Source organism: Mchenga conophoros, linkage group LG2, assembly GCF_057382185.1.
Source record: "Mchenga conophoros isolate Kocher_MC1m ecotype Shallow Benthic linkage group LG2, M_conophoros_male_GT1.1, whole genome shotgun sequence".
In the NCBI taxonomy this organism is placed as follows: Eukaryota; Metazoa; Chordata; class Actinopteri; order Cichliformes; family Cichlidae; genus Mchenga; species Mchenga conophoros.
In genome coordinates, this window is record NC_140527.1 from 38,500,296 (window position 1) to 38,514,376 (window position 14,081).

General features: G+C 42.2%; 1 protein-coding gene across 1 annotated transcript; it reads right to left on the reverse strand.

Annotated features, from left to right (window-relative positions):
- Nucleotides 1-231: 231 nt before the first annotated feature.
- smyd5 (SMYD family member 5) lies at nt 232-10,198 on the reverse strand. Its single transcript, XM_085245077.1, has 13 exons — nt 10,073-10,198; nt 8,629-8,737; nt 8,286-8,425; nt 6,599-6,720; nt 6,444-6,513; nt 5,788-5,892; nt 5,510-5,572; nt 3,767-3,837; nt 3,567-3,673; nt 3,320-3,376; nt 3,090-3,184; nt 2,573-2,643; nt 232-2,125 (listed from the first exon to the last, which is right to left on the reverse strand). Exons 1-13 carry the CDS (start codon nt 10,163-10,165, stop codon nt 1,975-1,977), a joined length of 1,254 nt encoding a protein of 417 aa, XP_085101203.1. The 5' UTR covers nt 10,166-10,198; the 3' UTR covers nt 232-1,974.
- Between the last annotated feature and the right edge of the window lie 3,883 nt (nt 10,199-14,081).

Genomic DNA, 14,081 nt, shown 5'->3' on the forward strand with positions numbered 1-14,081 from the left:
TTGCAGAAGGATCAATTCATTGCTTTTGGACCTTTAATGGAATTTGTCGAGGATAAAAGGGCCCAAAATAAAAATTAAAAATAAAAAAAAGACAACTGCTGAAGACCTAACCTCTTTGAGAAAGACAATTTGACTAAGTTAATGCAAAAGGACTGAACAAATATTTTACAAGTACAATTTTCAGCAGCAAAGACAGGAGGCGTGTAAAACAAATAAATGACTCAACAGACATCCAATTTCAATGCTTTATGCCAGAGCAGTAAAAATGACAACTGCTAGGCTCCTGTTATATTTAAATTTTACATGCGACTTACAAAGCCATGTTCTCCTGTGCCACTGCGCTGATTGCTAACTGAGAAAATTGTCGTTCAATATTTCCAATCTTTGTTGAGCAGCTGAAAACACTGCGATTTGTGATTACAGTCATTGTTGTAATATTGATTCACGTACAGCAGCAGCAGCGATTTCACTCATATGGAACCGTGGTCTGAAATACAGTTCTCAACAAAGGGCAAACAGTTACTGACAAAGCAATTTTCCACTCAAGGTCTCCATAATGCATTAAGTAAGGTTTAACTCAACCCAATAGATCAAGAGGTGGAAACCAAACTATATATTCACCGGCTGGATGTCTCCCATATGACAAGGCTGTAATTAGGCCTATAAATAAAAAGCCTGAACAACACTGTATGCATAGTCATGTAAGAAACATATATTAGGTAAAACAGAAGCACCTATGAACCAACTGACTTTTGCTGAACTGCTTTGTTTTCTTTAAGAGTCTTTAGAAACAAATGTTACATTAAGTGAACTTACATGTCAAACACATTGCAAACGCCAATTTTAACAGTTTTTCTTTGGCTCTTTACTCCCAACACAACGGATTACAGACAAAATACCTACACTATAGGATATAGACCTGACCTTGTGCTAAAGCTGCTCTTATCCTCTTACTGTATACATCGGTGGTGAATGAAACTTCTATTGTGACAGCGGTGCTGACAACAACAGATAATGAATGTTTGCCAGAACTCCAGTTCAATTCTCCAGCTTCCTGGAAATCTGCTGGAGGAAAATAAGCCATTCTTCCAAACGGCATCCCATCATTTGGTGTTTTGATGATGGTTTTACAAGTGCTCTCTAACTCTCCAGTGTGTGTGTGTGTGTGTGTGTGTGTGTGTGTGTGTGTGTGTGTGTGTGTGTGTGTGTAGACCTGCTGATTGTGAGGGCAGCAATATGTGCCTCTTGCATCCTGAGGATGGTAGATTTTCACCTTGGAATAGATCACCTACTTCAGGATTGCAATCCAAGGACAAAGGTGACCACCCAGAAAAACTTTGTATTGATTTGGAGTGATGCCAGAAAACTAAAAGGTTTCAATCTTTACTCGTTTTTCTTCAAGTAGAACGAATATTTGGGATTGGGTATAGTTATCCTTGGAGAGTAGTAGTATTTTTACAAGTTGTCCATATAAAATAGCTTGAGAGAGTTCCCTCGCTGGCTTCTCTCTCTGCCTCCCTGTGGACAACCAGAAATCCAGGAAATATTCATGTTACACTACTGCTGCTTGCACAATTAGCCAAGCATTATTCACTCAACACTTAATAAAAAGCCATCACCGTGCAGTTCAAATAATTTTAAAAGGAGCTCCAAAACATCAATTTGACAGTTTTAAGTCCCCATGTGTTTGAATGGCACGCACTTTCTTTGTTCCACTGTAAACCACCAGTGTGCTGAAGTGAAAAAAAGAACAAACATCAGTCTTACACACACACAGGCGTACATCACACAATTTCTGTGACTGATCTCTAAAATAAGCGCTGTGTGCCAACAGGCCATTTTCGACACACATTGAGACACCAGTGAAATGCAGATCATAGTCTGGACTGGTCGTTAAATCTTCCGGGCTTCATGGGTGCTGAGCGTGGTGGCAGGAATGGGAGGCGGCTGAGAACAATATGGTCAAGTCTTTCATCAGACATCTGTCATCTCATCTTCCATCTCATCTCCCTCTGTTTCACCTTCTGCCACACCTTCTTCTTCCTCTTCCTCCTCGGATGTCACATCCAATTCATCCATCTGGGAAACGCACTTTGGACACGAGCAGACAAACAGGTAGTTCTCCCTGTGAAGAAAGTGTCCCACTGGTCACATTGTTTGCACCTCTGATAACAGCTCTTTTTAATTAGAACCATTCTGCACTTTGCTGTTAAGAAAATCTTGGCTTTTTAAGTGGCTTCTGTGCACAAAAGCAACCGACTGTTCAACACTGTAATTAATACTTCCGGACCACAACAGCATCCTGTAATGAAACGACACCTTCTCGAGACTGAGAATTAACACAGGATGCTCTAACACCATCATGCATCTCAGAAACTTGCAAAGAAAAAAAAAGCTGTTGGATCATGCTAATCAATGAGCAGAGTGAGCACAGGAGTAACCATCAGACCCACTAGCCTATCTGCTTCGAGACATCCTATTATTGCCTGGAAGGCTTTTTATTGATCCTGATGGAATTCATAAGAGTATGACCCCGTTCAAGTGAAGTATCCCAGGGATTACAGATGTTTACCTCAGAATCTTATGTCTGCTATGTCGGCTTCGGTCCCGCTGACAGCAGTCCAAATAACTGATGCAAATCTCCTGAAGATGGAAAAGACACACACACATACACGCTCCTGAACTGGCTGAAGAATCCCAACATCAATATAATATTACTGTACCATAACAGTTACAAACTACTCGTATTGCAATTTTTCCAGATTTTGCACAAAACATTTTCCCAAAATGCCGTCGCTTCATCATGCAGGAGGTCGCTCTGCCCTGCTCTCTCGCTCTCCTGGTACAAAACGCTTCAGTCTTCGCCAGCATTCAAAGGAGATCTTTGCTGTGAAAGTAGCACGGCCGCTGTGACATTACTGTGCCGCGCGGATGCAAGGCTTCTCAATCTTTCTGACAGCTTGACTAACCCGCTCCAATCCTTAAAGTCTCAGCCTTCTAATGCCCCCTGACAAGGGGGCACACAAATGTTCTGTGCAGTCTATTTCAGGCCAGAATTTATCACTCAAAACCCAGACGTGTCAGCTCACCTCTCCCTGGTTGATGTCACAGAGGGCACTGAGGTGAAGGAGGAAATTGTTGTCGGGGAACGACACCTCTGCGTTGGGTATGCAGCTGTGGTTACCTGCAGAGGTCAAAGAAGCATATGGTTGTGTGTGTGTGTGTCAGGGGAGGTTATCATACGGCCTTTTAGCCCAGACCAACAGCATCTTTAATCTGAAGTAACAGTTTTCATAAGAGAGACATCATCAGCACTTACATGAGCTTTGAAGCAGAAAGAGTCCAGACCCCTCGCAGTTTAGAAAGTCTCCGGTTTCTGCACAGAACAGACAAATTATGCATATTTCTGACCTTTGCTTGGATACGCACGGGTTTATGTAACAACCACAGCATTGGTCAACACACATATACAAACTAACTCAGACAATTCAGCCGTCGCAAATCTGCTCAGTTGAGACAAAAAGAATTTATTGTAGAAAATACTGCAATACTGAGATAAAACTGACCTTTTTCAATGTCCTTGTACAGCTGGTCAATAAAAGAGTCCAAATGCTCCCTCTGCTGGGCAGGAAGCTCAAGTGCATCGCAGGCATGAACCCACTGGCTCAGAGAGCTACGTTTGGATAACAGAACATAAAGACAGTGGAGTGTTAGAACCATATTGAGCCCCAGTGTTAAGCTGGTTAAAGGTTGCAGTGATATTTACCTGGTGCCAATGCCTTGTCCGTTGGTCCCCACCAAAGCAAACAGAGAACGGAAACCCTCAGGGACAAACCACTGCAATACAGTCACACCGTTAATCATCCACGCAGGGAGCTGGCAAATTAGTAACTCTTTTGGTAATTAATACATTTTTTTCCTCTTTGATTATACAAATCAAAGAAACTGTCAGAAAATAGAGCAGTCAGATTTTCACTTCAAGCCCAAGGTAACTAATACAAACAATTATAATGAGGAGAAGAAGAAACCCCTCACATTTGACAAGCTGCGATCAAAGAACAGAATTCCCAGAAAAAGTCTGAGCGTCCGTTGGAATAAACCAGATTTTGATTACTCAGAAATTATGACGTAATCATAATTTAAGTCTTTTTCTTTCAACTAAGCAAACTGACTCATATCATACAAGTAGGGTGAAGGACATGGTTTTATTTACTTGTTTTTGATAAAGTTCAACCATCAACTTGCTAAACCAAGTAGTACGTTCTTTTCTTCCAGCCTAACTCTGTTGCTATGGCATTATTTACCTGTACAGGGAAGGGTTTGCTCCATATGACCAATAGTGAACATGGAGCTTCACAGTTCTTACAAAGGCCGCAAACAAAGACGGTATAAAGACATGAAGGTAGCTTCAAGGTGCAAAAGTTAAGCCAAACCCAGGAAGCGCCTTGAACCTGCATTCTATCTCAAAGCTAACAGATGGCGACAGCTGTGGTTGCAAAAAAAGGACTTCTGATCCTGTAGAAGTGAAAAACAGCATTCTGTTTCTACCTCTGCAAACACGTTGGGCTTTATCATTTCAGGTCATATTCAATAAAAGAGTTGATTCTATTCTGTAAACCATCAGGAGGATTATCCATGCTATGGTCATTGAAGATTTGTGACAAATAAGCTGGTTGAAAGGAACAAATCTGCTCTGGCTAAAGCCAAGAAGGAAAGCTGCAAAAAGGTCAATCGTGAGGAAACGTATCAAAACTATTTTATGCATTTCATTATGAAGTCTAAACAGAAAACGAGCCGTTTCATGCTGAAACTGTTGTCATGTTCTTTTGAGACATTTTGAACCCAAAAACACAGGCAGGTATTTATAGTTCATTACTTTCTCTTTTTGTCGTTTCCACAAATTAATGTACTATTATTATTTAATGTTGGACCACTGTTGTGTCTCAGTGTTGCAGGAAAACGTGTAAGCGAATGGGATTGTCTCGCCAAGTATGAAGGCGGGCAGTACTGCACACTGGCATCGTATTATGGTGAAAGTGTTTGTGCCACATCAGACTACAAGGATATAAATAGTATTTTCTTGTCCTATAGCTTAAATAAAATATCCATATATCTTAAGCAGCTGAAGTATTGTCCAGCATCATCATCTGGACCAATACTGGGCTCTGGGAGCATGTGAGGGCATTTTTCTCAATTTTCCTGTGATTGCCAAGTGAGATAATAATGATTACAGTCACTGGGCACTAGGTTTTCATGTGTTCAAAAAAATAATTAAATAAATAACCTGTAAAAATGATTTAATAGGTCGAACAATATTAAGGAGGCAAAGGCGGCCAAATAAATCAGAGCTGTCAGCTCTAATTCCACCAGTGAGCAGCTTTAATTAGCTGTCTCGAGCAACAACCGCTTTCTGTGATATTTTTGGCAGCATTCTCTAAAAAAATGAATGAACGCTGGATTGAAAACAAGAGGAAACAACGTGTGCTGTGGCTTCACAGAACATACTTACCCGGCCGAGACGGTCGTCATAAAGTGCTTCTGTAAAAAGGCTGTGCAGCAAGGCCAACTGCCCCTACAAAAAGACGTTGAAATAACTTCATGTAATATTTTACATAACAGAAAATACACATCACTTGTATGTTTGACGCCTGGCGTGTGTTGCTTACTCGAGCTGTGAAGAGCTAAGATCACCATAACAGCATGACACTGTGTTTGAATTTGAACTTTTGACTTTTTGTACCTCAATGAATTCACACGTCAGGCAGAAATAAGAAGAAGGTAACTCACTCTGAACTGTTCTCCTAGGAGCTTATGGGCGATCTCCTCTTCCTCGTTGGCTGTCCGGCTGCAGAAGTGAGTAAACAGCTTCTGCAAGTGTGCTTTATCTTTGGCCTGGAAAACATAAATAATGTTTTGTGACTTACTGAATATCTCCCACACACCTACTTGTGTTTTGCATGGTTTGTTTTTGGGAGTGTTTTTTGAAAGGGTTAAACGATAGTACTCATTCAAACCTGCACGAGTAATCTTAACATCCTATAACAGAAGTCAACACTTTTTAGAGTTTTCAGAAACTAATAACCAGGACTTTTAAAATGAATACATACATCACACTGTGATTTGTTTTCTGTCAGTCTGGTGAAAAGAGGAAAGTCTGCAAACATTAGTCTAGTGACCCTGTGACCTTTCAAAAGTTAACATGTAGCTTTTCTTGTTTACAGCACCTGAATCGCAGCAAAGTTCATTTCAAGCCAGCAATAATTTCATATAGTTTCATTTAAAAGTGAAACATTAGCAACACAGAGTTTTTTTAAAAAAAGGAAAATCTAATCAGGTGCAGCATATCATGTTCCTTTACAGAGAAGCGTTTGTATTACATCTCTAATACTGAGCATAAGTACAAACACTTGAATATTTTCAAAGCTGTAAATCAAAAGTCTCACCTGTTTTACCATAGCTACCATTTTGGCCATAAGCATGATGCTGGAGGTCTCAGGGGGATAATGCATACTCCTGAAAGAAAGCAGCAGTAGGTTATTGGGGTGAATTAGAAAGTCAGCGCTCCCAGAAGATGAACGTTTTTAAAATGCTTCCTCACCTCCATGCATCTTTGAGCTTGTTGATGGGGTGATCAGGATCTTCTTCAGAAGGACCCAGACACAGAGCCTGATGGTACTGATCTGCCGCTGCCTGTCGACACTCGCTGCTGCAGTACATCACCTACAGAGGGAGCAGAGGCCGGGGGATTGACCCCAAACAAAAACATTCGAAATGTTAAACTAATGAGGAAACTGGGTTTATGGTTTATAATTTCTTGAATCTGCGGGGCTGAGTAAAGCACTATGGCTTCGTGTTTTTAAATCACTGCTTTTACCAAGTTCGCAGTGACTCCGGGGATAAATTCATCACCGAACTCTTTAATCCCCATTTATGAGTTTAAGTTTCCTTTGGAGAAATCAGGAAAGTTATGACTTTCTGGAGAATGAAATTTACTGGAGCCAGTTTTGAAGTTAATAAAGGACATAAAGCATTTCTGGAACATCATCATCATCCATTCTGAAAAGCAGATCTGATAAATCTGCATCCAGCACTCGGTTATACTGAGAAAGCAGTGAGCATTAAAAGTGAAGGTGTAGCGCTTCAAAAGCCCCAAAGCAGAACGGCATGAAATTATGTTTAGTTCACTTTAATATAGTCTAAGCGTTGCCTGCCTGTTTGCTTGTTGCAGGTACTGTACAGGCTCATTTGCCACTTTATTAGGTACGCCTTGCTAGTACTGGGATAGACTCCCTTTTGCCTCAAAACTGCCTGAACTCTTTGTGGTAAAGATTAAAAAGGTGCACTGTGGTCATACAGGGGGTTGGACATGGTCAGCAACAACACTCAGGGGCTCAAGGAATGCCATAACATACCACCAACACCATTACACCCTCACCAGCAGCCTAAATTGTTAAATGTAATACGGATGCATCCGTGCTTTCATGTCATTTATACCAAATTGTGACGCTACAATCTGTATGCCTCAACAGAAACCGAGACTCAGACTAATCTTCTGTTGTTCAAACTGTAACTTTAGTTTCCCGAGTGGTACCCGGTGTGGTCTTCTGCAGCCGAAGCCCATTTGCTTCCAGTCTCTGTAAAGCCTAGAGAAGGTTGTCTGGGCAAATTCCAGTAGATCAGCACTTTCTGAAATAGACCAACCCACCTGCCACCAAAAACCTTTCCACATTCAAAGTCATATAAAAGTGACGTTACTACAATCTGTCTTCTGTCCTCCAAGGTGACCACCCCCATACAGATTAATGACATGATCAGGATTAAGTGCTGGGGACTCCTCAGCTCTATCGCTTAAGAGATTCAAATCTGTGCTCCAACTACACCATTCAAAAACCCTCCATTTTTGTATTTTTGACTCATCCTTTGGTGAATTTTTAGTTTCTCGCATCCAAATAATAACCAAGCCCTTTCTCGAACAGGCATTGATCCTCTACTGCAAAAGAGGATTAAATGTATGCTCTTCTAGTAATGGGGGTGGGGGGGGGCATGTATTTACATTTTCATGTGACCTTAGCTTGGCTTATTGACTGGGTGTTAGTAGTGGCCTCTAAAGATTGATTAGCAAGCAACCACCATTGATGTAGCTGAAGCTCTTCCTTAACCACTGCCAGGTTAAAATCAATGTTTTGTATCTTATATTGACCTCACCAGTTGCTGTGAGGGTTTTACTTTCACAAAAAATTGCAAGTTATACTTTTTGGTAGTGGACTGTACTAAAATAGATTTACCTGGCACTGAGGGCACGCTTGATGCTGTTCTGGGCGCACACGGCACAGCTCAGGATGAGGAAGGCTGAGTCCAGGGATGCCGCTAAGTCTTCTCGCATTCCCCTCTGCAGTCTCCAAAGCACGTAAGCAGTATTCACAGGCTGTAGGGGGCATGATGGTAGAGCCGGTGAACAGAGATGACATCACAGCAGGGCAGCATTGAGATGATACGTTTCATTGTAGATCCACATGCAGTATACATGCAGATTATTTTGTCCAGTTAGTCCAAAACCTCAATAATCAATGAAAAGATGCAATTATAAGTCTTATAAGTGCTTCTCTATATGTGCATCAAACATCTCACCTTTATATTTATACAAAGTGTTCCACAGGAATTGGGCAGAGACGAGAGGCCGCTCAATGAAAATGGTTTCTCCCTTCTTTATGCTCCTTTTGGCAAAGAGACCCTTGCCCTGTAACATGAATAACTAACTGTTACTGCAGCCTTCAGTCACTACAGAAAAGTTATAGACTATGAACATTTTACAAGAAATTAAAATGTAAATCACAGTGGGACCTAAAATGATTCATTTCTTAATCACTATGTTTAAGAAAACTCATAACTTGCTGCAGCCCAAACATGTTTTTCCCCCGAAATTGTAAGTTGTTGTTTTCATTTTTTCATCCACCAATCACACATCAACCAATCAACATGAGTAAAAACTGTAAGGAGGAGGAATAACATACTGCTGCATTCAGTCCAGACAGACCACTTAAAAAACAAGCACCACCATTTAAAGTCCACTCAGTTTATTAATGCGACTATATTAACAATCCACTGGTATTTGCATTTATAACAGCTGATTAATGAAGAGTAACAAAGTAAAGAAGAGATGGCAGAAGTGCCCTTTCTAGCTTGTCCTACAGAAATTCATTCAATTTTGTGTGTCTGAGAGATATCGATAGATAGATAGATAGATAGATAGATAGATAGATAGATAGATAGATAGATAGATAGATAGATAGATATATCTGGCTGTTACAGTAGGTGAGCTGGACAGGGCGTAGAAGGTCATCAAATGAAAAGCGGACCAGAAACTGCTTCTTTGTGCAAGGAGGGACAGGAGGAGCGATGGAAGAGGCCTACAAAATGACCCCCAAGGGCTATTCTGTGCATGTTACTGACTAAAGTGCCATAAAAAGACTCCATGAGAGCCCAACATGGTTTAGCGGGACCTGTGCTCACAGGCTGTCATCCTCCAGAGAACACCAGAGAAGGCAGGTCCACCAGGGGCTCCATTCTCATTCACAGATGATGTGACCTGAAAGCTGTGGAAAACGTCATGATGCCTGCAACATCACGTGTCAAGAGAACTGATTACATTTGTCTATTTAAGAATTTCCTTAAAAGAAGAAGAAGAGGAGAAAAAAAACACACACGCACAGAAAGACCAAGTTAAAGACGTGAACTTGTTAGCACTCTATCACAGTTATTATTATTAGTGGACATGAATAGTAGGGGTAATTTTCAGCTAGTAGTTCTTATACTGTGATATTAGCGAGCTAAGCTTTGGTCTCTGGAAGCTGCTGTCCTAAATTTTCCTGAAGGCAACATAGAAATCAAACCCTTCATGGAGGATTTAGACAATCATTCAATCTCCACTGTGTGTCATACATCAGCCAGTCGTGCCTGGCTGTGATCCGCACTGACAGCCGACATGCGACTACAGCACCGCCGCTTTAAATCTGTGTTCAGCCGCAGATTTCTTCTAAATCCATTTAATATGAAAATCACGGACAACTCTGACCTTGACATTGTCGATAAATCTGACTTCCACACAGCTGGACACTTTGCCGGGGTCCACGCAGAAGGAAAACATGTCATCCACGGGAGCAGCCATGTTTCAGACGACCTTTCAACTCTGACGTTGACGTTTTATCTGTGAGACAGGCGGCAGCGACCTCTGGTGGTGAACAGAAAGTTGCATAAATGTTGAGAAGGGTCTGCGATTGGGTAGCTGTTGTAAGACATTCCGCGCATGCTCAGATCATGCGCTTTGAAATTAACGGGAGTTTTTGTTCGTTTGTTTATTAAATAATCTGAAAACAGTCGAAATTAAGCAGATACAATACGCAGTCTTGACACAGACGGACGTTTTTAACGGTGTTTGGGACTGATGATATCTGGCCATGAAGTTAGCTTAGATGCGCAGACTGATTCGGACAAAAACCTTTTTGTCTTCTTGATTTATGGAGGGGACTTTGGATGCCACTAAAAGCAAAAAAAATTAAAGTGTCGACTTTTTAGAAGCGAAAAAAAGCGAGTGTGTCCAATTAGTGATCAGGAGGGGGAGGGGAGAAGTGTCCCCGGGACAAGTCCACAGTAAATATAATAAAAGCATGCAATACTGCAAAGATAAAACACTCAACATGGGCACACAGCAAAACATGCAACTTCAAATAAATAAATTGTTTGTTTTTTTTAATCCACCCTTCCCCCGGATGACATAAGGACAAATTAGTCAAGTGAATAGAATAGAATAGAATAGAATAGAATAGAATAATCCTTTAATTTTCCCACAAGGGGAAATTTGGTTGTATCAGCAGCAAAACAAAAAAAACACACATATACAAACAGAGCAGGACACAGAACAGAAACACAATTTTTACATATTTACATCATGGACAACAGTTACGAAAGCAGAGCACTGTACAGTTATTAAAATTAAATTACAGATACGTGGCAAACCCAGGTTGTAGTGTGCAAACAGAGCAGGATACTGAAAGATGTTTAAATAGTTGAGAATATTTAGAATAATTAGAAAAGTGCAGATTGTGTGATTGTATCTGTGCATTAAAAAGTAGATATGCAACTTTCAATAAGTTAGTGTGTATATAAACTGAAAAAAGTAATGTGCAAGTTATAATAATAATAATAATAATAATACATTTTATTTAAATAGCGCCTTTCAAAGCACCCAAGGACACTGTACAACAGATAAAAACTGGAAATATACACAATGATAAAAATAGAAGATAAAAGTTAAAACATACAGAAATTTAAGAATAGGCAATTTTAAACAGATGAGTTTTGAGGGTGGACTTAAAAAGAGAGAATGAACTAATATTTCTGAGGTCCGGGGGTAGGGAATTCCAAAGTCGAGGGGCAGAGCAGCTAAAGGCCCTCCCTCCCATTGTGATCAGACGAGCAGAGGGAACAGAGAGAGAAAGAGAAGATGAAGATCTGAGGCAGCGGGATGGGAGCTTCATCTGTAATAAGTCAGAGAGGTACGGTGGAGAGAGAGAATGAATAGCCTTGAATGTATACAGAATTATTTTAAAATGGATGCGAAATTTGACCGGGAGCCAGTGAAGTTGCTTCAGGATTGGGGAGATGTGGTGGGTAGAAGAAGTCCTAGTAATAATACGGGCAGCAGAGTTCTGGACACGTTGGAGCTTGTTGATAGATTTTTGTGTGAGGCCAAATAATAATGAGTTGCAGTAGTCAATTCTAGAGATAACAAGATTATGGATGAGAATGGCAGTGGCGTGAGGTGTGAGGAAGGGGCGGAGGCGATTAATGTTACGGAGTTGGAAATATGCTGCACGTGTAATATTATTGATATGTGAGTTAAAGGATAATGTGCTATCGAGAATGACACCCAAGCTTTTCACAGAGGGAGAGATAGGGACCAGCGAGTTATTGATGGTGAGAGAGAAATTGTTAATTCTGGATAGCAGTCGTTTAGTGCCAACCAGAAGAAGTTCCGATTTATTGCTGTTGAGTTTAAGAAAGTTGGAGGAGAACCAAGAATTAAGTTCAGCTAGACAGAGGATGAGGGAGGGTGGAGGAAGAGTAGAGTCAGGTTTGGTAGAGAGATAGAGCTGGGTGTCATCGGCGTAGCAGTGGAACTGAATATTATATTTACGAAAAATATGTCCGAGTGGAAGAAGGTAGATGATGAAAAGAAGGGGCCCGAGGACAGATCCCTGGGGCACCCCAGTGGATAAAGGAGAAAGCTGAGAAGTGAAGGATTTTAATTGAATGAACTGAGTGCGGTCAGATAGGTATGATTTAAACCAGGCTAGTGGAGTGTGAGAGAGACCAATAGAAGCTAATCTGCTAAGGAGAATGGGATGAGAGATGGTGTCAAAAGCTGCACTCAGATCAAGAAGGATAAGGATGGAGAGGAGACCAGAATCAGCTGCTATAAGAAGGTCGTTTGTTATTTTTATAAGAGCAGTTTCAGTGCTATGTAGAGGACGAAAGCCAGACTGGAACTGTTCGTAAAGGTTATTATCAGTTAGGTGAAGATGGACTTGTGAAGCAACTATTTTTTCAAGGATTTTTGAGAGAAATGGTAGATTGGAGATTGGGCTGGGAGACTCTGTCCATCAGAGATGTTATTTTGGCCAGAGTCCTTCTGTCTCCCACCACCTGCACTGGGTCCAGGGTGCATCCCAGAACAGAGCTGGCCTTCCTGATGAGTTTATCCAGCCTCTTCCTCTCAGCTGAAGATAAACTGCTGCTCCAACACACCACACTGTAAAAAATGACAGATGTCACCACAGAGTCATAGAAGGTCTTTAAAAGCGCTCCCTGGACTCCAAATGACCTCAGCCGCCTCAGCAGGTAGCGTCTGCTCTGACCCTTCCTGTAAAGAGAATCAGTGTTGTGGCTCCAGTCCAGTTTATTATTCAGGTGAACACCCAGGTACCTATAGGAGTCCACTATCTCAATGTCCACTCCCTGGATGTTCACCGGTGTCAGTGTGGTGGGTCAGCGTCTCCGGAAGTCCACCACCAGCTCCTTGGTTTTCCCGGCGTTGATCAGCAGGTGGTTCTGCTGACACCAGTCCACAAAGTCCAGAGTCCACTGTCTGTACTCTGAGTCGTCCTCACCTGTGATGAGGCGACTATGGCAGAGTCGTCAGAGAACTTCTGTAGGTGGCAGCGTGGGCAGTTGATGGAGACGTCTGCGGTGTAGAGGGTGAAGAGGAACGGTGCCAGCACAGTGTGGGGCCCCCGTACTGCAGACCAGCGTGTCAGAGACACAGCCCTGTGTCCTCACATACTGTGGGCGGCCTGTGAGGTAGTCCAGTATCCACTGGGACATGTGTTGGTCCACTCCTGATAGCTCCAGCTTGTCCCTCAGAAGTCGTAGCTGGATGGTGTTGAAAGCACTGGAGAAATCAAAGAACGTGATCCTCACAGAGCTTCCAGGCTTCTCCAGGTGAGTCAGAGCTCGGTGCAGGAGGTAGATGATGGCGTCCTCCACCCCGATGCCAGGCTGGTAGGCAAACTGTAGCGGATCCAATGAAGACCTCACCAGGGGGCGCAGATGGTTTAGAACCAACCTCTCGAGGGTCTTCATCAGATGTGATGTCAGGGCTACTGGACTGTAGCTGCTTGCGTCCTTAGGATGGGAGGTCTTTGGTACTGGTACCACGCAGGAGGTCTTCCACAGCTGTAGTACTTTCCCCAGTGACAGGCTTGTTCCTCACTTACCACGTTTTGGACTGAGAAGACAGATGGTTTGAAAGAGGAGTGAAAGAAACCATCTATGTCCACTACAAAAGGCCATGTTGAACAGAGGGGATGGCTTGCAGCACCGTCTGCCACCTACAATGCAGTCTTAGGATCCCTTCCCAGGAACCTTAACCCCCACTCGCCTCTTGCTTCAGGTGACCCCAATAGATTACATGATAGAGTGAGGCAAGATCTCATAGTGGGTTAACCTGAACGACCCTCGTTGACGCGGGAAAGCGCCCGTCGTTGGGTAATTCTGGTCGGTTGGCCCTCCTGGGAAGGTCCACC

What these genes read in the sequence shown, in the direction of transcription:
- smyd5 (XM_085245077.1), bottom strand. Translation starts at nt 10,165, where the DNA reads ATGGCTGCTCCCGTGGATGACATGTTTTCCTTCTGCGTGGACCCCGGC. An exon ending in GGACAAGGCATTGGCACCAG is followed by an intron (nt 3,674 to 3,766) that starts GTAAATATCACT and finishes ATCCAAACGTAG; the next exon opens with CTCTCTGAGCCAGTGGGTTC. An exon ending in CTTTCTGCTTCAAAGCTCAT is followed by an intron (nt 3,185 to 3,319) that starts GTAAGTGCTGAT and finishes TGACCTCTGCAG; the next exon opens with GTAACCACAGCTGCATACCC.